General features: G+C 42.9%; 2 protein-coding genes across 17 annotated transcripts in view; one reads left to right on the forward strand and one right to left on the reverse strand.

Annotated features, from left to right (window-relative positions):
* Positions 1–4,509, forward strand: part of GRIP2 (glutamate receptor interacting protein 2) — a 276,763-nt gene extending 272,254 nt beyond the window's left edge. For all 4 annotated transcript variants that reach the window (XM_064667445.1, XM_064667444.1, XM_064667443.1 and 1 more), the window contains one exon: positions 2,372–4,509. In XM_064667445.1, coding sequence (XP_064523515.1) covers positions 2,372–2,560 — 189 coding nt within the window. In that variant the 3' untranslated portion in view covers positions 2,561–4,509. The remainder of the gene's footprint in view (positions 1–2,371) is intronic.
* A 2,150-nt stretch (positions 4,510–6,659) lies between these two features.
* Positions 6,660–27,299, reverse strand: part of SLC6A6 (solute carrier family 6 member 6) — a 93,504-nt gene continuing 72,864 nt past the window's right edge. For all 13 annotated transcript variants that reach the window (XM_064667475.1, XM_064667474.1, XM_064667470.1 and 10 more), the window contains 8 exons: positions 25,786–25,889; positions 25,547–25,671; positions 20,972–21,084; positions 18,185–18,322; positions 17,021–17,123; positions 16,023–16,123; positions 15,174–15,344; positions 6,660–13,715 (listed from right to left, as the gene is read on the reverse strand). In XM_064667475.1, the coding sequence (XP_064523545.1) occupies positions 13,575–13,715; positions 15,174–15,344; positions 16,023–16,123; positions 17,021–17,123; positions 18,185–18,322; positions 20,972–21,084; positions 25,547–25,671; positions 25,786–25,889 (996 nt within the window). In that variant the 3' untranslated portion in view covers positions 6,660–13,574. The remainder of the gene's footprint in view (positions 13,716–15,173; positions 15,345–16,022; positions 16,124–17,020; positions 17,124–18,184; positions 18,323–20,971; positions 21,085–25,546; positions 25,672–25,785; positions 25,890–27,299) is intronic.

Genomic DNA, 27,299 nt, shown 5'->3' on the forward strand with positions numbered 1-27,299 from the left:
ACCCATCCATGACAGCACTAACTTTAATGAAAGGTAATAGTTAGCCAACTAGGTGAGCTCTTAGCCACCAAGCACTCAATGAGACCTGTGTTTTATAATAAGAAATCACTAGGTAGTACCTTCAGGTGGTACCCCAGGCTGTACTCCCATTCCAGGACACAGCCTGTCCCAGCACTGCCCTTTTTGAGCTTGGACTACTCAAAACAAGCAAAAAACTGTGTTGCTTCCTCACCTGGAATCCTTTTCCTGGTTTTTAGATGAACCAGATCATGTTGACTGATACATGTTCCTGTGAAGCCCCTTGCAGAGTTAAGTAATATTCATGAAGTTCTGTGCATGCCTTTGACAACTAAAGAGTTTTCTAGGAAACACATCCTTCAAGCAAAGTGTTTTATATGGATATTTTTCTTTGAAAGAGGATTGATCTGAAGTAGGTGATGCAGAAACAGAATAAACACTCTGGCCAAAAGCACAGTCTGTAATGTGTGTCCTGGACATATCAGACTACCAGAGGGACAGAAAGAGCATGGTGAGTTTTGGAGATTGGAGAGGAGCTTTATATGGATGAAAATGAACTATTTTAGCTTTGGGGCAACTCAGCAACTGAAGGAAGTGCAACCTCAATGGAAAAATTGCCACCATTTGGAAATGTAGATATTGTGACCATATTTGGAAACACTCAGAAAGATGTTTAGTTTTACTGATTTCTAGGCGGGGGTTCTTAGCAGTCGGAGTAGAGCCAGTATATTATGTACATCAGGTAACTGGAGGACTGGCAGCACTCTGGGGAACCTTGTTTAAGCTTGTTATGGTCTCTAGCCAGTTGGCTGCTATACAATTACTCCTTCTCAGCTTCAAATAAAACATGGTGCAAGAATGAACAAGAAGCTAATTAGGCTCTGGGCTGCCTTTCTGTTCCATGTTGGATGTGATGCTTTTTTGTGAGTGCCAAGGGCTCTGGGAGGTGTGCCCAAAATCCTAAACAGAACGGCATGGAAACTTTCGACACCCTTCTCGCACATGCTGTGCCGCACAGCTCACACCTACGAGCAGATGAGGTGATTGCCGTGGCGTTGACGTGTGGAGCTGTGAGTGAGGGATTGCAGACCCGGTACAGGTGGCTCCCCTCCAGAAGTACAGAGGTGCATTGCTGAGGATGCTTCACAGTGCTGCTGATCGTGGGCACGGTGATGTGCCTGAAGGCCAGCGGAACACCTCGTCACTGCTGTCACACACCCTCTGCTGCTCGGCTGGATGGATTAACCGGAGCGTGGCATTGTAGTAACGGCACTTCTGCACTGGGACTGCCTGGCTGGCATAGAGCAAGGGCAGAGCAAGCTCATTGTTTATCTCTCCTTGTCCATGAGATGGCTAGAAATTGTCCCTTGTTACTACACTGTAAGGAGCAGTATTGGGGTCAAATGTGTGGACACAGAAGGACACCACTACCATCAGAGAGCCCAGCTATGTGGGCATGCATTAATTCTGGGAAAGGGTTTGGAATGGAAGGGTTGTATGGACTCATCAAGCCCTTATCCAGAGAAGGAAGCAACACCTGGCCCAAGGGGTTATGTTCACTCCAAAGGTGGGTGGGAAATCCCTTTCCCCTTTCTCTGCTTCCCTTCCCCTGCTGTTTGCCAGCCTGCTCCATCCCAGAGCTCTCGTGCCACCAAGCCCAGGTGTTCTGTGAGCTGTAGGCAAGAGAGCAGGGGTGGTTTCTGCAGATGACCCAGCCCAGAACTGTACTTGAAGGCCTGCAAGAGCCAGCAGTACCTGCTTTCACTGTTGAATCCTATGGGGAGAATTTGCAGCTACCTCTTGAGCCCACATGAAACGCATCCAGATTCCTGTGAAATGAAGAATGTAAATGGGGAGAGGAAAAGCAGAAACTCTTCAGTATAGTCTCAGTTTACTGCTGGTTGAGCTGGCAAATGGTTGCCAGAAGCCTCATGGTTTTGTTTTCTAGGTGCTGAATACTCAGCACCACAAATTTAGGGCCAGTAAAAGCCATGATGGCAAAAATAAGCATGGAAAACGGCAACCTTTTTTCTACAGGCTTGAACTGGAGAACTGTTTTTGAGCCCTGCAGTGTTTAATACTTGTACTACTGCCCCAGGCACTGGGGTTCCGGGGTCATGCCTGATCCAGACTTTTTTTCCCCCTTCCTCTGCATCATTCCTCAGCTAAGCAAGGATGCTCAGTTTGAAGGGGTACCTCCGCTCTGCTCCATTCTGAACCTGGAATCGGGGACCCCCAAGCGTTGTGTGTTTTCCCGGGTGTGGGTTTAGCACTAATCTTTACATTTTCTGACTAACAAACGTGATCTTTCTCTTGTTCCTCCCCATGGCACATCCTAAATCCATCCCCGCAGGTAAATCGCATCCGAACAAGAGACTTTGACTGCTGTCTGGCCGTCCCCTTGATTTCGGAGGCTGGAGATAAGCTGGACCTGGTGATTAGCCGAAACCCCTTGGCACTGGCTGCCAACGCTCCCTCGGAGGGGAACAGAGAGCAGGTGTCCCTCGGAGCCGAGGTCAAGGCGAGTGTCCAGACGCTCTGAGCGATGGGAGCAGAGCAGACGATGCCCAGGGCCTCTGCTGAGCCGTTGTGGTATTTGGGGTGTTTCTCCTGTTTTTTGCACTGGTATTTGTAAATGCTGTGTGTACCATAACCTGCAAGTGGGGAGGTGGGTCTTCAGTGAGCCTGTGGACCGCCAAATATTGCTGGGAAGGTCAGAGCTGGATGTGCATCTGGGGGCTGTGGCAGCGATGGCGATGGGACGAGCTGCCGACGGGAGGAAGGAGCATCCACAGCCATCTCCCATGGCAGATCATCCCCCTGTGCCCCGGCCATTGAGTGTGCAGGGTCCTGCCTCTGACATCCTCCTCGCCCTGAAGGCCTTGGCCATCCTATAAACACACATGGTGCTATTATGTTCCTTGTTTGCTCACTTAATTGCATACAGCAGGACTGAAATGCCTTTCCTTTTATGTTGTGCCCATCTCCATCCTTCCGACACTCCTGACAAACCAAGTCCTGCAGCCCCTTGCACTCCCGGTGCAGGGGAGTGGAGAATGCTGGCTAAAAGACATTTCAAAATGTGCTGGAGAGTGGCTAGATTCAATTCTTGTTCAAAAGTTGGTATTTGCAGCTGCCTCCTGACAGCCCTGTCCACACTCCCCCAGGCCTGGCTCGCCCCACAGTGGGATGAGGCACCTTGTCTTGGCATGGATTCCCATGAACAATGTGGTTACCTGTGCTGCAGTACTTAATACAGAGTAGAGGCTGTACCCAAGGGTAAAAGCCTTGAGTACCTGCTCAAATCCCCAGCCACCTTGTTTGTCTGAGCTTTATGGAGATCTCTTGCTTACAAACCTGGCCTATGCCTGCAAGTAAATAGCAGAATAGTGAAATTCCCAGAGCTGCCCCTGATGTTTTGAATTAATGAAACCATGTTGTCTCCCATCAGGCAGTGGCATGACAAGCCCTTTGTTAGGTGGAGGTTGTGTCCCTGTGTCCCATGGGAGCTGGGCAGTGTGTGTTTGCCTGTTGCTGGCCTCATGTAGCTTTGCAAGTGTGATGCTCCCCTCCCTCCCCAGAGCCCCCGGCCCCGCCTGGAAGAGGGGCTGTGATGTTTGCATTGGTGCCCTCATCTGCCTGCCATGTTCCACCTATTAGCACTTTATGATGATGTTTGTGTCCTGGTGGTGGCGTGATCCTGGCATCGCTTTCCCCGGGAAGGCTGGGGCACAGTGGAGTGGAGGAGCCTGTCAGTCGGACACCGCAGCCCCGAGCCCACTGCGCCCGTTCCCTGCTCACCCTTTTGGCTCCTCCATCACCACCTCAAGGGGTGCCCAGAGGTTGTTGGATGGGTGTACAGCACATGTGTGTCGCTTTGCTGAGCCAGGACTTCTCCCCCCACTGTCTGTCCCTGACATCCCTCTGTGATAGCACAACGTATCAGGGTGTTTCTTCCAGACACGTGCCCGGCCCCATCCAGCTATTTGTCGTCGTAGCCATTTTCTCTTTGAGTATGCAATATCCCATACCATTGCTGCCACACCTAGATAATGTGCCATAATTGATACTGTGGAGCATTGACAGTGCAGCCGAAAGTGTTTTTATATGCAATATTCTGAGCAGTGGAAGCTCACTGGGGCTTCTCATAGGTTTTTAATGAAGACTTTTATTAAAGGCTTTAAAAAAAAAAAAAGGAGGAAGAAAAACTTGGTCCTTGTATCCCTTCCTATGCATTTTGAATGATATGAAGATGAAATGCATTACTTAAATGTGTATTTTTATCCATATATTAGAGTGTATTCCTTGTAAAGTATTTTTATATGCTAATTTTCTTATGTATCTATGAAAGCACAATATTTAAAAGTACAGCATTTCAAAGAATATTTTAGTCCTGTTTTGGACCTATTTGTAAATCTCTGTATTTAAATGGGATTGCAATGACTTTGACTTTTTTTTTTTTTTTAATTAAATAAAAGCAAATGAAATGCATTTGTTTTGGTTCATGTCTCTTTCTGCTGCAGGACAATAGTGAGGCAATGCTCTGCTTCCCAACAGCATTTTAACTTGCCAGAGGACCCCCATTTATGAGATGCCTTGAAGGACAAGGGGAGGACATGCAGAGGGTTTTTCTGGGAGGCCACTGTTTGTAGGGCTACCAGTGTAGGGCTGGGGTTGTCCCATGTCACCACACAGCTGTGGGACTTGGGTTGCTTCCCTCCCTGTGCACATGGAGGCAATTTTGCTGTAGCTGGTAGCAGTAAGAGCTGGAGATGCACATGCACGTGCTTACAGCACTGCTTGCAGTTTTCCACACTGGAAATATTGTTGGGTTGAAGCTGAGCTACTTCATGACAAAACACTGATGAAGCAAAGCACATGGTTGCTGTGATGTGGTGGTGTTTGCAGAGCTGTGGTTAATCTCTGGGGATGGGTTAGAAAACTGCTAGAGGACAATGTGCTGGCAGGAGATGTCCCATCTGATGCTCAGCACCCTGCAGCTCCAGTGGGGTGCCTTGGGGAGCTGTACTGTGGTAGTCAAATTACACCACCCCTGAAACTAGACATCCAAAGAGATGACTAGGGCATGGTGCTAATAACACCAAAGTCATGGGTTTGATCCCTGTATGGGCCATTCATTTAAGAATTGGACTCGACGATCCTTGTGGGTCCCTTCCAACTCAGAATATTCTGTGATTCTGTGACTGCCATGAATCCAGAACATAGTTACTTGTGTCCCTGTGTTGAGAATTTCTTTCCTATGCTATTGCAAAGGGGTTTGGGGTGCCCCTATGCTCCCAGTGTGGGCAGTACAGGCTGGAATACTCCCTGGATAAGGCCATAGGGAATCTCTGCTCACTGGCAAGGAAAGGGTGAGCTGGGTTTGGCAACCCTTCATGGCCAAGTGGGTAATGCAGGAATTTTCGGAGACTGAGCAGGGTACGGAAATGCTCCTGGTTAGACCTGGGGAATCATTGCCACATAAACAAGCCTTATCTGACATTATCTGCCATCTCTGGCTGCCCTCCTGGGGCAAAGACTTCAGAACAAGGCCCTTCGCACATTTGGCACCAGGGCCTGGCCAACCAAGGCACTGGAGCGATGTCAGGTTGAACCAGTGCCCGTGCAACGTGACCCACAGGGTTTTGGTGTGTACCAGGTAAAAGGTCAACACGGTGCTGCTCCCCTGCTATGTGCCTTGGTGGGCAACATCTCCTCCTGCTGATGTCACCTTTTATCCCGTGGACCTCAGCTGATGGAAGCAGCTGCAGCCTTGGGCAGGTGACGGCCGCCCATGACAGGTAGTTGAAACCCTTCAGCAGCACCTCGTGGCACTCAGTGGCTTTTTTTAGTTCTTTGTTTATTTATTTTAACCTGAGGCACACTGCAGTTGCTGTCTGTGCTGCTATCAGGCTGCTCAGCCCAGGCGTTGCAGGTGGTGCCAATGAGAGGAGAAATCCCTGACAAAGTCCTCAGTCACACCCAGCAAAATAACCAACCAAGCCAAAAAACACTAACTAAAGACAGGTGTGGGGCTGATCATGGGCATGGGGTGCTGGAGGCTCAGCAGGGATATTCAAATGCTTTGCTCTTCACAAATAGTAGCCACCTACATGTTGGGGTTTTTTTCTTTCCCTACCTCAAATCAGGACTTAAGGAATGGCCTCTCTGGTTTAACCTCCATCTGTTTGACTGAAGAGGTCATCAGCGAGCTTGAAATCAGCAGTCCCATACACCAGGAAAATAAATGTTGGGGTTTTTTTTCTTCCTATTGTGCTTTCCTGATGTATTTGAACCCTCGTGGTAGTGGTGTCGTGCATGGGCTGGGCACTGGTTGGTTAGAGGTGAGAAATGGCTTTTGCATCACTTGTTTTTCTTGGCTTTGTTTTTTACCTCTTTGATGTTCTTTGTTGTGGGTTCTTTTAACCCTTTTTTTAAAATTATTAACCTGTCTGTATCCCAACCCATGAATTTTTGCACTTTTACCCTTCTGATTCTCTCCCCATCCCCGCTGGCTGAGGGGATGAGTGGCTGCGTGGGGCTGAGCTGCCAAAAACAAACCAACCACCCCAAAACAAGTAATAAGTTTAAATGAAGAACTGAGCTACTCAAACACCAAAAAAACCATCCGAGAGCATGGCTGGTTTATAAAGGAAAATTTTATTTTCAGTTATAAGGTGATTACAAACTCATCTAAAAAAGCAAAGATGACTTAAAAATATCCATATACATTTTATTTATCTAAAAAGCAAAACAGAAACTGCAAAATACAAACATTTACCATATACACAAAGGTTAGAGGGTTTTAGGATTAAATTACACTCCAGGATTTTTTTTTTCAAATACAAATATTCCATTTTGGAACACACAAAAAATGTTGTAAAATGTTTTAAAAATATTTTTAACGTTTTTTTCTTTAAAAAAAGTTCAGATGACATTTTTAAGGAGGCTATTGTTGTCCTCGCCTCCTTGCTGTATGTGCTACTCATCACATTACTGTAGTCACAGTTGCTAGGAGTTTAAATAACAAAAAAAAACCACCACTGTTTTTTTAGCCAAATACATCAAACAAGATGGACCACCTCTTACAATGTGAAGTCCCTGGCAACATTATCAGGTAACAATCACAACATTACACTAGAGAAAAACAACATCCTATTGAACAACAAGCACTTCAGAACAGTACTGGGATGCTGTGATGCTGAGAGACTGGTGCTGGCTTCCAGGACAGGAGCAGGTGACAAACTAACTCAACTTGCCCCCTCAGGATTTTTTTTTATCAGCCTCTCAACATGATTTTGCCACTGTTTTTTTTTTTTCCTTTATATATTGAAAAAAAAAATTCAAATCTTTTTAACACCTCAACTGCAGAAGCAGGCAGAGTTAGAAACGGCGTGTATCGTGCTCACAGGGACTCTGATACAGGGCTGAAGCCTCCCCCCACATATGCACACACACAGAGCACCTGCACAGCTCCTTAGCAGAAATCAAGTTTCACTTTTTTTTTTTTAGTTTTTTTCCCCATTATTTCTTCTGATTTCTCAAGTCAGGCCACATTTTCCCTGTGCTGCCAATGGGAAAGTGAGCAGCACCATCCCGCTGTGCACTGCAGAGCCATGGGGAACAAGCCTGCAAAAACTTGCCCCTTCCCACATGCTCTTTAATTTACTTTACTCCTATAGCTTGAGGTAATTAAATTCTGACACTTTTACTGATTATTTCAAATTAAGACACAACAGCTGTGTCTGCTCTGACATTCAACAGTCCAGCAATACCAGCAGGGTCAGGCTCTTTTCCAGTCACAAACCCTGTCACTAAAGTTTTCCACCTTTGATGGGGTGATTTGTTTTCTTAATGGTTTCAACCAGCAAAATTTTGAGCCTGCCTCTTTTTTTGGTGAAATGGTGTCTGAAGCTACTTCTGCTCCTGTTTTAGGACATGGGTAAATTGAAATCACCAATTCCCACTGACAACTGGAAAAAAAAACCCACACAAAAATGTGACTTTTTCTATTTATTTTTTTAATAGAAACAAACAAATTGAGATTTTTCTTTTTTTAACAAAGAAGCATTGTCCGTATAAACATTTATTTTGGGCTGGCAGAAAAAAGCCACAATCCAGTGGAGGGTGCAGGGCTGGAGAGGGCAGTTTTCCAGCAGCGGCTGGTGCTGGTTATACTCAAGTCTTTCTTGAGCAATCCGTCCCATAGACTCAAATTGACCATTAATACCATAATAAAATTTTTGTGACCAAAATACGGAGCTCAGGGAGCCTCTTTTGCATTAGTTCATGGGTTTCTTAAGTGTCAAGTGTCACTGAATCAACTGAATACTTTGTTTCTTAAGCTTACCTTTGATTATAGGAAATAAAACAAGCTACCAGGGTCTGACAGTTCCTGACCTTTGCTCATGCAAATATACAAATACACAACTACATGTCAATCCTAACCACAAGGCTTTGGATGCTGATTTTGGAGAAAATAAGTCCAAGGCAGCTGCTTGAACCCACACCACACCCAACCTACTATGCCAGGAGCCATGTAATGCCTACAAGGAGCCAGAAGAGCTTTCAAGTCCAACCTTAAGGCTTCCTTGGAGGGGCCATGGTCCAGGATTTTGTCATTACTTTCCTTCTTCCACCACCCTCGTTTAGGAGAGACCATTTGGACATGCTGGTAGGTTGGCTCTTTACAGGCAAGTGGTGCCTAAACCTCCTCAATCCTCATCCTGAACAGCTTGGCAAGACTTACACACATGATTTGCAGCCTAGGAATAGAAGCAATGTCCCCACTGTGTGCGTGCATATGAGGGTGGAAGATTTCATCTATTAGTCTACTTAAACACAGATTTATTTTTATTCTTTTTACTGAAAGTGAGCAACTTCCATTGAACCTCCTTGGAAATGATGTCAGGGTCATCTTTCTTCCAAGTGTACTTGAGCTGCTGAACTAACTTTTCCACTCCATTCAATGCACAGCTTATTTAACATTTTATATACATTATGCCTCCGCGAGTGATCTTGCAGTGACCACAAGACGTGGAAGCTAATAATCAGTTATTCAAAAATGTTCAAATCCTACTCCCATGGATGGAAGTTTGCCATTGATGCAACAAGTGGGAGCTTTGAACCCAAGTGTGACAAGCACAACCTCAACGAAACGGTAAGTCTCCTTAGCAAATAAAAACAGACCAGGAGGAGACTTGGAAAAGATCTATCAAATGGAGATGTCCATGTGTCTTCAGATGACTTATCTAACGCTGAGACAAAGAAGAGGAACCAGGAGCATCTGCAGTTGAGAAAGGAGGATGCACACAGGACTGAGAACAGCTGCAGAAGGTGCGGTCCTGACGGTGACATTAAAGGCTCTGCTGATGGTTGCTGGGTTGGTTTTTTGTTTTTTTTTTTTGGTGTTACAACAACTGTAAGGCTGCACTTTTTTTTTTTTATTTTCCTCATTTCCTCCTCTCCCCAAGAATAGCAGCGAAAATCAGTTTTGCTGAGCTGTTCCAGCAGACTATTCCTAACTCCCCTCCAGCCCCTAATTCCAGGAGCTGTGCTGCTGCTGTAGGGTGACCACCAGCGCTGTTCTAGATGGCAAATACAGCTGACAGACTTTTGTATTTTCATTTACAACACAGGAAAAAATGCATTGTGGACCTACTGTCTCAAACTTTAAAAGAGGACTTTTCTAAGTGTGCGGATCTGTTTGGACCAGATAAAAAGGAAAGCTATGGATGAGAAGGAAAATTAGAATAATAACAACAACAACAATAAAAACCAGTTCTATTTATGAAATCATACTGTTTAAATACTGAGATACAGACTACTGGTAAAGTCCCTTACAATAGATGCTCATTCAGTGAGATCATCACTAGTGACAGGTGAACTGAAAAGGTCTGGAAAATTGGAAAAAATAAGAAACAGATCAGAAAATCTCATGGGGAAAATGTTCCCCTTTACATTTCTACTATTTCTTGATTACAGTTCAGCTTGAAATAAATACTGCTGAAATTCTGCCGTTTTCAAGCCCAGAAGAACCCATGAATACAAAGGTACATGAAATATGAAAAGGTGTGCGTTTTGTCTTGGTTTATTCTGGCTTTAATCTCAGGGAGCTGGTTCTAAAGATCTCAAGCCAAAACTACACTAAGTTTTTCCTGGATCCAAACCAGTTCATCTATGACTAGTCATGATACTTTATAATATAGAGTTCCTCATTTACACAAAACAGGTAAAATAGGTCACAGGAGTTTAAACAAGTAAATATATGAAAAAAATCAGCTGTCTTTGCAGTCAAAATAGGTAGAAAACACAAACTTTTTTAAAAAATTATTTTTTAATAAATTTGGCAGAGGATCATGTTGAAATGCAAATTTATCACCAAGAAAAGTTTAGAAACCTGATAAAATTGTTAGGAAAAACCCCCAAACTATAAAAATGCAAATGTTCTCACTGGAACTGAAACCCCAGATAAAACAAGAGGAATTAAGTATATATATTTTTTTTTTCAGGGAAGAGAGAGAGGAAAGAAAAACTGTTTTCCAGAAACAATAATTTCTTGGTTCTTGGTGAGTCCCAGACTTCCCTTGCAGTTGTGCTGAGGAGCACAGCAGGGCCAGAGAAGCTGACACAGAGAACACTTCAATGAGGTTGTTGCATATGTGCGAGACATTTTCACTTGGAACATGGAAGCGACTGATTTGAATGGCACAGTTTGTATCGAAATGGGGCTGGGTTCTAGTTCTCTAGTAGTTGTATATTTAAAGGTGTAGTATTAGCCCTCTGGTTCTTCACACAAACACACTCTTCCCAACATGGGAGATGTTTAAATACCCAGCTGACTTGCTGGAGATATCTTTGATGTAGCCAAACCATTTTTCCCCCTAACTAAAGCTTGTCTCACCTCTACAGCACAACAGTGATGTGCAAACTATATAATCTCAAACACAGTTGCATGACAATGTATATATATATATAAAAAGAAATAAACATCAGTGTTTCGTCTGCGCTCACAAAAACCATTAATTTAGATCCCCCTAACCTGCTACTCCCTCTTCACCCGTGCCTGTTTGCTGCAGACACTAATTGTAACTCAAAAATGAGAGTCCAAGCTGAAGCCCACAGACAATTATCTTTGATTACACTTCCTTGCCCCTTTGATTGTTAAAGGCTATTAAAAAAAAAAAAAGCTGTATGCATGTTTCTTTATTTTGGGCACATTTGATGACACCCTGTGGCTCTGAGAATTCCTCCTGTGACCTTCGATGGCTGTTGCCACTTGCTCAGGAAGTGTCATTAGATGTTTGCCATCTCCAGCTGTGGAAAAGTTTCATTTAGAGCTCTCATAATACAGCAACCAGAAAAAGAAAACAAAAGTAACTCTACGGTGGCTGGTGTTGTTGCTGAAACTCAGCTATCTGATGTAAAAATATATACAAATTCCAACTAGAAAGATTTTGAAAGTTATAGATGCAGCCACTTTTTTCTTTCTTTAATAATTATTTTGGTCCATCTCTTAGTTTTAAATCACCCCTTTTCTCTTACAGGAAAACCAACAAGTTAACAAGTGTTTGTGCTGCTGTGGCCAGTTAGCCCATGGGACAAGAAAAAATAAAATAAAACTACTGTGAAGGAATGTTAAGAACTGGTTATGTTCCTGTTCAGATAAATGACAAACTCTGCCCTGACAGACTAAGCTGACAGCAGAATAAGCAGATACAAACTCTGCTTTTATCAAGCATTTCTTCTAAATACCTTTGGATAGCCTAACTGTGGTACATAAGAAAAAACTCTCTTCCTCTAATACAATGCCCACAAGAAAAGGCCAAGTTTCGCCAGAGAACTTGTTCCCAGCACAACCTGCTCAAGTTTTAAAAAAAAAGAAAAAGGCTTTTGTCCATGTTTTGGACAGTCTTCAGGGATCCAATTCCCCATGGAAACATTCACCTGGACCACACGAAGTGGACTCCCCATTCCTACACTCTTTGTAGTGGCTTCTCTTCACTCCCCAGTCTCACCTGGAATGGTACCCAATTCCTACTATCAATATAAAATATTTCACTGTTACATGTTCCCTTTAATTTAAATTCCAAAAAGCCCTGTTTCTTCAGCATAGAAGATTCATAAATATGTCTTCCATCCTCCTTCCCCCCTAAAACTCAACTCAAATCAAATCAAACCACGGTTTAACCCAATGATGAGCAAGGAGACCAGGGGCTCTAGGTCCACTACTGCTATTAAGTAACATGGGACAAGGGACAGAGTCCTCTAGTCTGTTCCTCCAACAGCAATGACTGACACCCCCCTGTCCCCCCAAAAATACATAGGTAAAGCAAATCCTGGTTACCAAACTTGGAAAAGCATTTTTGAGATACATGGATGAAAAGCACCTGTTTCCTGTGTGATATTATTATCATAATTACTATTATTATTGTGTATATTATGTATAATGTGTCTGTTATCAATACCGGTTCACCAGGTGAGTGGTTTTGTTTCTCCTGTCATGGATGACCTGGTTTGTGTTCACTCCTGAATGGTCAGAGTCCAGAAATTATTCTTTTATTTTTCTGCCCCAAACCAAAATCCAAATGAGGAAGTGAACATCTGAAGCACCCAGAGGGCAGGTGCTGCTTTTCCTCTCTCAGCTCCTTAGTGCTCATCCCACTGCCACGGGGGCAGGCTGCCATCCCAGTTTGCAGAATTCAAGTTTACACCAGTGTCACTGCATCAAAATATGCTTTTCTGGAAAACTCAGGAGCAGGTACTCAACCTCCCTGCCCATGCACAAACAGCAGGCATTTCACTCAGGTTAAAAAAAAAAAAAAATCTAAAAAAAAATTAAAAAAACCCCCTGAAAACCATGCCAAATCCTGCAAATGCCTTCCTCAAGTCCTCCTCCATCAGCGTGACAGGCTCCCAATGCCGTCCTTGGGAGGAATGGCCACAAGGCTTTTCACACCCAGCTTCTCTTGCAAACTCTCTGCTCCAGCTGTTTGGCCATATCCTTATTCAGGGACTGTGCTAAACAAAACCCGCTCCCTAAAGTGACCCTGATGCCTGTCATTTACCACAATTGAACCAGAGGGTGGAAATACTACACCTTTGAAAATTCTCTTGAAACAGCATTTTTTTACAAATTGTATCTCTCAACAGAGCTCCTTTTGTGTGTTCTGTAGGTTACCCTGCTCCCAACCATACCAGCACCTAAAATTGCTTTCTGAGACTTGAATGTATTGCTGGTAAGACAATCAATTCAAGTGGTAAGGTGTATAATATTTAGAGATAAAGATATATATATTTAAAAAAACCCAATAATAGTAAATTCCTGTAATATGTCTAGTCTGATATGAAAGCTCTCCCTCTACAGAGAGACGTCTGCTGTGATTACCTTACAAAATATTAAAAAAAAAAAAAAACACACACACAAAAAATAACTTTCTCTGTGAGAAATAAAAATAAATCCTAGTGCAAATATAAAGCTCTGTAAACCTGGTCCTATGAGAATCTATGGTTAGTAAACGGCAGTTAAAGCAGGTTTATCCTCTCACAGAGAGAGCTCACATCATGGTTTCCACAATGATATGAGTTGGCTTGATCAATCCGCCATTCGAAGTTCCATTGGGGCAGAAGGGGGTGCCACTCTCCGTTTCTTTGGACCACCGATTCACTTCCTTGGGGGCAGCCACCGCCTTTATCCTCTGAAAGAAAGAAGGAAAGCAGAGGTGAGACGACCAGCAGGCCTCTGAGTCTCCACGTGCAGGACGGAGGATGCGGCGACCCAAGGGCACTGCTGGAGCCGTGCGTACACCCCACGGCTCTGCAGGGACACGGGGATCTGTGGAGCCCTGCCTTCAACTTCTGCTCGGCTGCAGAGCCTGACTTGACGCAGGGAAGACAGACAGGAGAGGATATTCCTATGGATAAGTTATCCAGCATCCTGCACGCTGGGCTTTCAGTGCTGCTGCTGCTGCTCAAAAGATGTGTGATCTCCTTCCTCATTTAGAAACAGCTCTGCCGGTCAGCCCAGCCTTCACTGCCAAGTGGCAACTTCTCTCCTACATCTCAGTTCACAAAGGAAGAACTAAATGGCATCTGACCAATGTTTACTCTTCTTTCCTTTCCTAACATAGTCTTTGAGCAGTGTTTTGGCTACTTTTATACTTGTCTCTCATGGTGACAATGGTGACAATGTAGGCAAGAAAATTAACACTTATGCCCTGGCCACAGCTGAAAAAGACCATTAACACTAGGATGAAAACAAATGCAAGTGTTTGTGCTCCGGGAAATGTTTGGTTTTGGCATTTTTTTTTTATTCTATTATCTCTTTTTAAATAACCCAAAGTGTCCCACTTTCTCCTCCAAGAATACCCTGGGCTGCATTTAAGATCATCTCATTAGGCAAAAACAAAACTAATCTCAAAATTTAGAAGAGAATTGCTAAGTTGCACAGTCTCTAAAAACTTTAAACTGGAATAAAAGCAAATTAGGGGAACCTGCACTGAACTGGAAAGGGCAAGAGACCACCTGCAAATCCAAACCCAAGGGAATCTGCACTGTTAAGTCTGAATCAGACTCAGTTTTCCAAAGATCAGGGCAATATGGATCCAGTGTTTCAATTTGAAATAAAACAACAACAAATTAAAAAAGCTAAAAAGGGAAGTCCACTGGCAGGAGGCTTTGACTTCTATTTAGTCCCTCACAGGGAAGGCCACGCCTGAGAGCCACACTATCCCCAGGTGTACCCAAATTTCCCTGAAATTCAATGAGCTTTTACACAACCAGGTTTGACCCAGGTCTCTCTCTCTTTTCTCTTGCTTTCTCTGTGATTTTCAACATGGTGCTTCCACGTCCCTGTGGGCTGGAGAAGAGAGACCTGATACTCAGAAACACCCCAGTCCTTGAGTGTTTGTCTGCACGTGGAGGTAATAATTTGCCAAGCTGGCAACTGCACAAGTGGGACGCGAGTAAAATCACTTGATGTTTGTCTGAGGACAGAAGGCTTTGTGTTTGTTCTGTTTTTACTGTTTGCTGAAAGGACAGGTGATCTTTAACAGTCCTACCTGGACAAGGTGGCAGTTTTCCAAACATTATTTTGAATAAAACACAGTAAGTTAAAGCTCCCTTTCTCCTCTACACAAACAACTGGTTGCTCTTACCTCAATGAGCGACCCATCTGACTGAATGATGCGGATGACCATCACCATAGGGATGCAGATCATGGAGGAAAGGGCAAGAACCCAGCCCAGGCCAATTGCCCAGTCTGGGTATGTGTAGACCTTGTTGTAGGTCAGTGGTTTGTACTTGGCCAAAGAAAAGATAAAGCACCCCTGTGGATGAGAAGGGAAAACAAAGTGAGGCTCAAATAATAACAAAAGTAGTGGGGCTCTGGTGCTACCACTGGCCCTGAGGAAGACAGACAGTGAAAGGCAGAGCTGATGGATACCCTATGTATTTTAAACCAATGTGGGAATTATTCTTCCATTTAAATAATTAAAAGAGCATCTGCATCTGCTTATAGCATCTGCTGCTTGAAACAGTGTTAAGAGATGGTGCTGAACAGCTGCAGTAGGCTGCCTGTTTTTATTCAAGGCTCAACTATTTGCTGTACATTGCAAGGAGATTACCAGGATGTTCTTCCCACCCAGTGAAATACTTCATGCTGAGATCTGCCTCAGACTACTCAAGTCTTTTTGTTACAACAGCTCAGCAGTTCTGTGTCTGCTCTTTGGAAAGTGAGTTTTCTCTTCATGATCGTAGCATTTTGCCAATCCTAAGAAAAATACACTGAAATGTAACCAACTGCAATCTGCACAGGCACAGCAGAGAGCTGTCATGTTAGCAACTGACATCTGAGAACATAATGACTTCGAGGGGAATGTTCAAGCCTCCAGATTCTCTTCACAAATTGGCCTCTGAACACAACAGCTTTCTCTTGAAGAGAAGCAGTAAGAGGCAGCTCAGCACTGCCATGTGTAAAACTTGAAAGAGCACAGGTCAGTACTCACCACGCAAAGAACTGGTGTGATCACAATCCAGCTCCATTTCATCCAGGGACCAGGTCTGTATCCAATCATATCCTCAATGGCATCATAAATATTATCAGCGCCTGTAAGAATCGAACATATAAAAGCCCTCTAAGAACTGTAGGATTAAAGCTGCTTTCCTAGGCCTCAAAGGGGCATTTAAAGGGAAGATGAGGGTGTCAGATGTATTCTTCAAATGCTTCCCACAGCTGTGAAGTCCTACATGATTTTCTAGAGAAGCCAAGGGTTGAGGGACTCTCTCATCCCACCCCTCCTGTCACTACTCGGATGCAGGAGTGCCCCCTTCACACACCCTCTCCTCTCTCCAGACTCTCACTGAACGTGCCAGACGGATCACCTGGGAAGGAGCTGACAGCAAACAGCACACCCTGCTTCCACAGGAATCTGACTGGTGTGAAATTATGGCTTTGTTTGTTTTGCTTTTCTAAGGAGATGGAGCACATAAAGAATCAGAGAAATGACTAGTCCTGACCAGCAAACATCTGATCCCTCCCCAGCTCAGGCAGCTACAGAGGCTACTGTCAGACCTTGGTACTTGGCACTGCCTAAAAATAATGGGGCAGAATACACTCTTCTGTCAGCTCCCTTTTTGTACTTTCTGTTTGGTTGGCTTGGCCCTGTGGGCGCTGCAGCCCTGAAAGGAAATTCTCTGAGAGATAAAGAGGAATTTTCATGGCTGGCCAAACTTTCAACTCTCACCTCTAAACTTAACACGTAAATGCTTAATTGTGCCTTTATTAATTAGCAATGGAAAAATACTAATTTTTTTGTGGAAAAACACTGGAGGTTGGCTTCATCCCAGATGCAAATTTGTCTCCAAGAGGTCAGGGCAAATTTATTTTAATGGCAAGTGTCTGTTGCTGGGAAGAAGATTCTGGGGCGGCTGATGATTAAATATTTGGCAAGCAAAATTGTCACTGACTCATCAAAAGGTATCAGAAGAAAGGAGTCTCACTTACCATAAACCCAGGCTACAGCAATACATTCAAAGAATGCAACCCACAAAAGGCATACACCACTAGCTGCATAGTAGTCAAAGAGTTGAAAAACATACATGCCACCCTGTAAAAGAGAGACACAACTGATTGGGATGCAACAGGAAAAACCCAAATATTTCAGACCCAGCTCCCAGCAACATCTATCAACCTATCTCAATGACTGCTGTCTAACAAGAAGCAGTATCAAGCAAGTATGTAAGGTAAATATTTGGCATTGCCTTCCCCAGGGAATATGCATGTTTACTACAGGAAGAATTCCAAACAAGACAACGATTAAACAAAATTAAACCACTTAGTATAATCTACTGACACACTTAAATCTTTCCTTCTCAAAAACATTTTAGGATGGGCATTTAAAGAAACCAACGATACAAAGAAATAAGAGGTCGTCTCCTAATACTAACACCTCCAAAAGACTGAAAATGGAAGTCAGTTCATCAGGAGGGCCTTCATTTACTAATTGAGTGAAAGGACTTTTTTCATGAGAATAATTCATTTTCTGCTTTCTAACTCTCTTTATTTATACTGTGCTGCTAGACTCTTTGCTCTCACTACACTGAACTATATATACCTGCACTTCCACATCAAAACCCATGTTTGTTAGGCACCTCTGTTACAGGTGCTATTTTACCTCACATTTGTGCTCTTCCAGTTGTTTTTAAAATCTGGCTTGGATTTTATTTTGGAGATAAATATCACAACAGTGCAGGCACTGGAACGTATTCCTGTCTAGTTTATACTAGAATAAACACAGTGGTATTTAATTAATTCAAATCTGTGTAACTAAGATAAAAATCTCTTTCCCTGCATACATTGGATAGATTCTTAACCTGCTCTGCTGAAGGTTTCCAACGTGTTTCATCATTTAGAGCTAGATGTTAATATTCGTACTCATGTTGATTGGTACCTGAGATCAGATTGAATTTAATGAGATTTCATGTCTCTCTGTTCCTCTGACTAAAAAGCAGGTGTATACATAGCTCCCTTTCAAAATGCTTTCAGATCCAGGGATGAAAGATGCTCTGTAGATCTAAAAAGCACTGCTCCTCTGAGTGGCTAAATAGCTAAAACTGGCCTGAAAAATGGCTAGCAAAGAAGGCAATTTCCAGCACTGGTGGTACTTACCTCAGTCACCATAGTTAGTCCCAGAAGATAGCTAAGGAAACACACTATAGCGATGAAGATTTCCCGTCGGTAACCCTTCCTTAGGAAGGATGGGTGCAGATCAACTAATGACGTGATCTGTCCTTCAACTTCAACAAACTAAAGGGGGAAAACAGCAACAGAGAAATGTGACTTGAAGAATACCCACTGTACATTTCATCCAGGCTCCTACTTGAACAAACCCTCTCCAGCAACACCCCAACTGCACTCTGTGGCAAAATGCTGCTCTGAATAAATAAATCAGAAGCCATTCCTTTGTAACCCAGAGGCTGAAGCGTGGGGGTAGTTTTCAGGCTGGAACAAGCTTTCAGAATTGCTGTTTATTTCCCAGCAGCCTTATGAGCTACCAAAGGGGCTTTGTAAATGCGAGCCACAAGGATAAAGGAGGTTAATTTGATGACAGGAAGGCACTTATGTGGCTTTCATGTTGTCACTGTTCCAGATGAATATAAGATGTATGCTAGAAAAGATGCAGAGAGAAAACACTTAAGAAAGTCCAAGCTAGGAGAGTACCTCCCAGCCTTTTTTTGATGTGCCAGAAAACCTCACATATACTAGTTAGGTTAATTCCACAATTTGATATAATTCTACTCTTGGGTTTGTTAGTGAAAATCCAGCCAAGGAAAGGCAGACTTTGACGTGAAATAGCAGCTCTTCTTGACTGAACGTGTCTTTTCTGGATCTGTGAGCAGAGTAGCTCTGAGTGAGGCTCTGGTCACTTTTGCAAAAATAATGGAGTTGTTCATACAGTCCCCATAAAATGATTTGGCAAAGTATTTGCACATGTAAACCAAAAATGAAGCTCTGAGTAGATGAACTAAAAATCTTTATCTAGCTTCACAATATCTGTATTTGTACTTGTTTGCCTTTGGAAAACTATACATTTAAGATGTGTAACTTCAGTTAGCCAAATAACCCAAACTGGATTTCAATAAAAGTTTAAATTAATCAAAAAGCAGATGCATTTTGCCCATGGCAGAAAGCAACTACTGAATTTCCCCCAAATAAAACCAAAGACGGGATCTTTAAACTGATCCATACTTTCAACCTGGGAAGGCTGAAAAAACACAAAGCTCACTGAAGACACGAGGTATCCATAAAGGCTGCCTCTGTAGAAATTATCTTCACTTTAAGTAGATATATCTTCTTATAACTAATAACTTATCACATTATTATTAATAGATTAATCTATGACATAGGTTATTTCAGGAAAAGCTGCCTTTTCCTACCTGGTACCTCTATCACTCTTACAGTGCCCAGAAGAGCCCTTTAACAACTCTACCCTCTTTGATCACAAACTGAAGCTCTATTTTGGAAATACAGACTGTCCTGCAAACAGATTTTGTCCTACACCAGATTTTGTTGCCTCCTGTCTTGTTACTTTGACTTTTGTAAAACTAGTTTTCTTTTCTAATGTAACCCTTTCCTTTGGGCTGATTTGATCTGAAACTGCTCTGGCATTCCAGAAACCTGCTTGACTGCACTCCAAAAAACCAGAGGGGTGGAGGAGAGAAATTAAGCGCTCCAATTAGTTTTAATCATTCCACGCAGTGAGGAGCTTTTTAAAATTACTAGACAGCTTCCAATTTGCATAAGCATAGGGTTGCTGAACCACGGCATTGGGCACTTTCACATTTACTTTGGAGCGACTGAAAGTTGCTCACCAGAGTTCAAAGATTAAGCCATAAAGAGCAATTTAGGGCAAATGAAATATAAAAAAATGTAAGAGATTAAGTACACAACAACCGGTAAAAATCCATTTACAGAGCTCTCCTCATACGAGAGAGCATTTAGGCTACATAAACATTTCATCCTTACAAATCCCTTTTTTTAAAAAAATGTTAATGACTTTCCATTTGAGTGCAGAAAAGTTTGAATTTTGAATATGCAGTTACTGCATAATCCCTGGTCACCCATGTTTCCTTGTAAGTGGACTATCTAGAGATGATTTACAGGTTCCTTGGCAGCACTTAGTCCAACATTCCTACAAGCAACCACTGGGAAAAATAACCTAACTTCTTGGAATGAACATTTTGATTTTTTCATGCTCACTGATTAATAGCAGTGTGTGCTTTCAAATTAGTACAGATGGAATATGAGATGCTTTCTGGCCTGTTTGGAGGTACTAAATACACACTGGTGACGTGAAAGTCAGCAGGATCCCACATTCCTCAGCACCTCCAAGCCCAAGGCCACCGAAAAAGGCTGTGGCTTTGTTCTCTGACTCCTCATGAAGTCACCCTGTACAAAACATTTTGTGCTTTTTGTATCTCATGACAGCTTCACTTTTTTTTGGCACTTGGCAACTATCAAATCCTGTCTTTCTAGTGGTTATTAATTCTTAAGGTGCTTTAATGATGGTGTATACACACTGCAGGTAATCACAACAGCATAAAGTACTCTGTGGAACTGACTGCTGTAGACTTGCACGTTTTAAAATGATTAAGCTTTTCTTCAAAAGAAGAAAATACTGCACTGCAACCAAAATAGTGGTATTTTGTGGCCAGATGGGGACTGAAATTTAGGTTAGGGAGTACTGGCCTAGTCTTGTGGACTCCTCTAACTCCTGATGACAAAGACTCACTGAGCAACACCATATTACGAATCAACATCCACAGATTCATCAACTGCAGCCCCTCACTAAAAACCAATACAGACAAATTCCTCTTAATTCATGCCTTAACTCAGCTTTTCTCAGTCAGCAGTGACAATACAATAAGCCACATCATACTAACCCATCATACTAACCTGGCTATCCAGTCCAAGCAACAGAAGCATAATAAAAAAAAGGATTGCCCAAAAGGTGGGCAGTGGCATCATGGACACAGCTTTTGGATAGGCAATGAAGGCCAGGCCTGGACCTAGAGAAAGAGAAAATAGGGAAGGGGAAAGGGAAGGGAAGAGAAATAGTAAGTACCAGCTCTTTGGTAAAGGTAGCCACCCTCACATTCAGGAATGCCTGGTTCCGTTCAGATAAATCCAAACGCAGCTGGAAATACCAGAAGTGAAACAGTTTGGCTGTTTTATCTGAAATCGAAGCACGCATGACTACAGCAGAAACCACAGGCAAACCCCCGAGGCCATTGCTAACAGATCACCAGTTTTAACATCTGTCTCAAACATGCCAGTAATGGAGGTGTCCTACATCTGCCCTGCACAGGACAGTGTTGGGGGCAGGGGAGAGAAGGGGTGACCCAGGGGAATGGCAGAATCCCACTGCTAGCCCACATGGTCATGATGAAGATGATGGTGATGAAACTCTTTTGCATGCAGGGAAGGGGACTCTGCTGCAAACATTCCTTGGGATCTTCACTAATGCAACCGCTGCCTACTCTCTGTATGCAACCTCCAAACCCAGCATGGCTTTTCTAAAGCAGGGTTTGCACTCCAGGAGTTTGCTCCTTTGCTTCTGCAAACCCTCACTGCTGCACTGATTAGGCTACTCCTAATTATATCAACTGGGGCTCCTGAAAAAATGCTTCCTGCTGTTGGGAACTGCTGGGGTGTAAAATCACTCTGTATAAAATTGCTTCCCCATGCTGTCACATCATCTGCCCCTATCCAGCCAGCCTACACGGTCCTGCCACGGTGACACTGAGTATGACCAACACCAGCCCCAGCTGCAGGATGGATTCTAGCAATCTTGGAGCACCAGCAAGGCTGGGACTAAGTGCCGGGCTTCTCTGCTCTGGAAAACAAAGCATTGTGTGCGAGGGCTCCTCTCTAGGCTGGGTCTGGTCTGCGCTCTGCACCAGAGGGGATCTCACTCACACCCACACACGGAGCTCTCGCACGCTCATCTCCAGAGGCACTCCCACCTGGAGCCAGGTGCTGTTGCTTATGGGAGCTTTTGTGAAGAGGGAGAGAGCCCTCCACAAGTGGGAGACAGGAACACTGGCAGCCTGGCATTTACAGCAGGCTCTCAGAGGGGACGGAGAAATTTGGTGAGGCTGACAAAAAATTCTGAGGGCAGATTTAAATTCAGATTAAACCCAGGAATGCCTGGCTTGTCTGCTTGTTTACTTTAAGGAGCCTTCAAAATCCTGGAAAATGCCAGTTATCAAGTGTACTCATGTCATTTTCAATAGAAAAGGGATTTTTTTTTTTGAACTGCTGCATTGCAGGGCCAAAAAAATCTTATCTCTGATCTGTAAAAAAAAAAAAATTGCTAACGCTGCTCTTCCTAACTCCCACTTTTCCTTTCCAACAAGAAAGACGGAAAAAGAAGCAAGAGAAAGAGGTAAAAAAAGATGACTTTTTTTCAAACTAAAGAAAACTTTAGGTCACTGAAAATATTTGAACAGAAATAAATACAAATTAGCCAACAATCAAGCAACTAATTTTATTTAAAATGAAACGCAACTAAGATTTTATACGACAGAAGATATCAAAAAATGGGTGAATGTCTCAAATTCTGGGGGGCTTTGCTTTTTTCCCCTTTAACTCAGTGGATACGGCAGATCTTCCCTAAGGGAGAACTGCTACCAGATGGCATTTGCAGCTGATCTGTGCAATTGATGAGACAGATGTAAAACTGCTCTCCTCAAAACTTGCTCAATTCTGTATGCTTTGGCCAGTGAAACTGTTCTTGCACTGTGATACCAACTAATACGAAGTGCCCTAAGCCCTGTGCTAGTTTTGATTTTCCTTTGAAACTAAGTGTTGAAGTATAAAAAGAAAAGTCCATGTGAAAGAAAATGTTCCTGGCAACCCTTCAACTGAAACATAAATAATCTAAAAATTGTATTTAATTTGAAACTCTGTTCTTTGGAAGGGTGTTTTGCAAAAGTGAAGCACTTGTGGCTGCTATTAAAAGCTGGTGAGGACTGCCACGATCCCAGCCCACACTCTGGCCCTTTGCCATGGAGTGCTGTGGCATGGCTGGAGAGCTGCAGAGGCAGAGACCGGGCAGGCATCAGGAAACCCAAGGCACTATAGTCAGACCTGTTTAATCTGAATTTGTTTGCAAATGGAATTTAAAAAAGAAAAAAAAAAAAAAGCAAATCTTGTGCTGGTTTAACCCTGCTACAAATTGCATGGGTGACGTAGAGTATTTCTTCCAGCCAAAGAGAGGCTGCACAGATTAGACAGGACTCACTATGATTTTGTTGAGCCTCCACTGCTTTCCTTTCTCCCCTTAAAATAATTTCAGAAAAAAAGAGAAAAAAGCTATTCATTAAAAAACTGTTTTCACGGAGAAGCCAGAGGAGTCTAAGTTAACTGCTGTGTAAACCCACTAAAGGCAGTGAAGGCCAGCAGTGACCAGTGCTTTCAGCAGGAGCCAGACCTGGCTGACAAGTGTGTCCCTGGCACATGGCACCAAGGCTGAACTTGGCAGCAGTAAAAAATGTGGCCATGAGATTCTGCTGTCAGCAAATTTGTTGATGTTCCCGGGGCTTGCAGGAGGGCAAACAAGGAAACAAGTGATGCCATGGATAGGGCAAGAGGGATTTAACTCCCTGGGGGGAGAAGGAGGTCTGTGGACACCATCCTCCCCCGAGTGCTACAGCCAAGTGGCAGTGCCTCTGCTCACCTTTTTCCTGATCCAGGGGAGCAGTTCTGACCTTGCATCATAAGAAACCAAAAAAAGGCAAGGCCAGAAAAGACAGGCTCAAGTGCCTGCTGGATGCCTCTGAGCTAAGAAGCAGCACTGAGGTAGTAGCAGCAACAAGAGCTTCCCTCACAGGCCCATGTGGGTCCAGGGACACTCATCCCAGGGGGACCAAGTGTCTTCAGTAGGTCTGCAAGAAATCAGAAGCCAAATCTGGAAGCTAATCAGTGCCCCTGTTGTATAAAATTCCTCCTTTAAAAAAATGCTTTTTGAGCTGTTGAAAAAATGCTATGTAAACATTTTGTTAGTTAATTTGTGTTTAAATGTTTTTTAGCAATCCAGTGTTACTATAGAATTGTTTAATTTTAAAAATGTCAAGTGCTGCCAGTATCAGAGATTTAATAATAAAAACTAGAATAAATATTGACCAGATAAAAACCTAATGTGCAAATACTTAAAATACTACTCTTGGAATTGATCCACCTACATACAAATAAAAAAATAATGGGGCTATTTATGATTCATTCAATAGGATTATTCCCTTGCTTCCTGTTTCCAAACAAAGCAATCAACCTCTGATCAAAATAAGCATTAAGGCCAAGACTGTTAACTAATTGCACTTGCAAGAGGTCTGCCAATTGCAGCCACCCAAGAATCCAGCGGTGCCATCAATGTCATTAGTTTTTCATTAGCCCTTGTGACGTATTTTTCTAAAAGACTTAACTCCCAGAGCCATGTGATTAGAAGATATATTGACTTTTTCATTTTAATAGCATGTTTGCAGAGGAAAGCTTTCAAATACTATGCATGTGAATTAAAAGTGCTCAAAAAAAATCAGAAAGAAATGTCAAAAGTGCACTCAGGTGACATTGTTATTACTTGAATCTGATTAGCTTTAAGCCTCACGGCTGCCAAGGCCTGATTCATTATTTTTCCATGGTAATTCCCATCTAATCTGTCTGTTCTACGTGAAAACACATGGTTACACCTGCCTTCATGGACAAGAAATGCACAGAGGAAAAAATGTCATCTGTTTTGTTTGAAATACAGTCACATGCTATGAGGATTTAGCCTTCTTCATCTGAAGTGCATAGCTGAATGTTAATGGGAAGAACCCTTCTGAAATAAGGGAGGAACCTAAGTGTACATCCAGTTTCAAAATGGACTTCTCACAGTTCTGTCAACCTCACCCTGAAACTACAGAGGACAAATGCAGGATTGCAATAGCTGAAGTTCCTGTGGATGAAATGGTCCACAAAACCCTAGAGATGGAGTTCTCCAATTTCTCTTGCCTTTCAGTGAGACTTGGGAATACATGTCTGTATGACCCTTCAGAAGGCCAAGGTACTAATTCTACTCTAGTGCTGCAAGTAAGCAAAACTAAGCTATGAAAAATATATAAGCACTGGCAATTTGCATTGGAATGAAAATAAAGGTAGTCTGAAAAGAAGGATGGAACAAACTCTCGAGTCAATGACATTCTGGACCCTAGATAATGGTGTAGTTAACTCTGATCTCAACTCACATGGGTTAGCACACTCTAGGAAATGTGTTTGCTGCCCTGTTAATCAAGACAGAGTAAACAGTATAACCCCAGCTAACCCTCACTGCCCTAGATGGAAGCCCAAATCAACAACGTGCTTATTTTTTCTGGAGATTATGGGAAATCTTGTTCTATTTTATTGCTTAGATGTTAGCTGATTGAGTCTGCAGAACTTTGCTCACACGCTAGGCGGCAGTGCCCACCACCACTGCCACCAACACCATCGTACCTGACTCTGCCACATCAGCAATGTTCACCCCTTGCTCTTGTGCCATGAAGCCCAGGACGGAAAAAATTGCGAAGCCAGACACAAAACTGGTACCACTGTTCAGGCATCCCAGCAGCAAACAGTCCCTAAGTCACACATATGTCATGGAGCAAGTTAATTAAAAAAAAAATTAACCCATTGTCCCTACTTTATTTACATCATTTAGCTAAAACACTAAACCCCCTTAGATGGAAACTTGCCTATAGCAGTTGTATTTGTACTTGTTGTAGCTCCCCAGGGAAGTCATTGCTCCTAAGCAGATTGCATATGAGAAGAAGATTTGTGTCCCTGCATCTATCCAGACCTAAAGGGAAAGATGGAAATATTGTTATTACCAGCGTCATTGCATTGCAACACTCCATGCAAATACACAGTTCAAACTAAGCAATATCAACAAAATAATTGCTTCCATTGAGGGTGAAAGCTACAGGATCAGGGAGACAGGGAAAGAGAACATCACATTTGCAAGTTTGGCTTTCACAGGGAAAAGAAAATTGTTAGCATCAGAGCCCAAAAGAACATAATCAATCTCTACAACAGTTCCTGTTTCCCCTCCCCAGAGATGCTCAGTATTTCTAGTTTCTTAGTCATTCAGCTGATCCTTCCTGTTGGCGCAACAATAAACGTGTTTCAGTGCAATAGGAAATGCAGAAGTATTTATAACATTGCTCATTTCTGTTGTAACTCATTTCAGTTAAGAGTAGACCGGCAGATTCCTTAAACTGAGGATGTGAAAAGCTTGAGAAACAGGTTTGTGTATTTGGTTTGTTTATTTTTCTAGCTTTCTGGTTGTTTTTGTACCTGTTCAAATGCAAGATAAAAAGCCATAGGGGTGGGGGGAAAACAAGCAAAACACAATGCACTTTATAAGATACATATCTGATCTTGGTCTCATGATTCTTTGTCCCGATTACATTAAAAAAAAACATATACAGAGTGAAATAACCATACACTATGAACTTCTTGGCTAGTAAATACATAGAGAACTATCAAAATGCATCCTCTGAATCCCATCTGTTCTCCTCTTTCTGCTAATGCAAATCTGCAAACACCACAGTAAAAACCACCCAGGAGTCTGAGTAAGTGAGAGTGAAGACTGAGGACCATTACCTTCTCCCTCCCACCACTGCTTTCCAGCACCTTGCTGACTAGTGTCTCCTTGGAGTGATGTTTTTGCTAGACTGTGGGAGGGGGCCTGTCAGCTCACATCAATCTCTTCTCCATTATCAGCTGATACTCTGGTTAGGGCTAACAGTAGATCATAAAAGTGATAGAGTCCCATAAAAGAAGATTAATTCGTAAAATACAACGTCTCCTGTGAAAAAGGTGTCTTGTAAAAGAGGGCAAGACTAGAGAATGCACCTAATTTTCACAGTGTTTCTTTTCATTACAGTTTTTCTACTTCGGTTATTTAACTATCACTGGAGTTCTATTTTTACCAATTACTCAATAGAAAGAAATAGCAAAGACAGATGTTATTTCCTATCACTGCGACCAACATTTTGTTATTTTCAAAGATCCCTTGTTTTTGTTTTTTTGGAGAAGGGTATTGCTTTTTTTTTTCATTTCTCATGTGAACACTATTGGCTGAAATGATGCCGGTCTGCTCGAGTGTCTCACACTTGCACTCAGCACAGACAGGAATTTCTATCTATACAGTAAGAGTAAGCCTGGCTCCCACTAGCAAGGGGTAAGCAAATGGTAGTTCCTGTGC

The sequence above is a fragment of the Pseudopipra pipra genome, chromosome 11 (assembly GCF_036250125.1).
Source record: "Pseudopipra pipra isolate bDixPip1 chromosome 11, bDixPip1.hap1, whole genome shotgun sequence".
Taxonomy (NCBI): domain Eukaryota; kingdom Metazoa; phylum Chordata; class Aves; order Passeriformes; family Pipridae; genus Pseudopipra; species Pseudopipra pipra.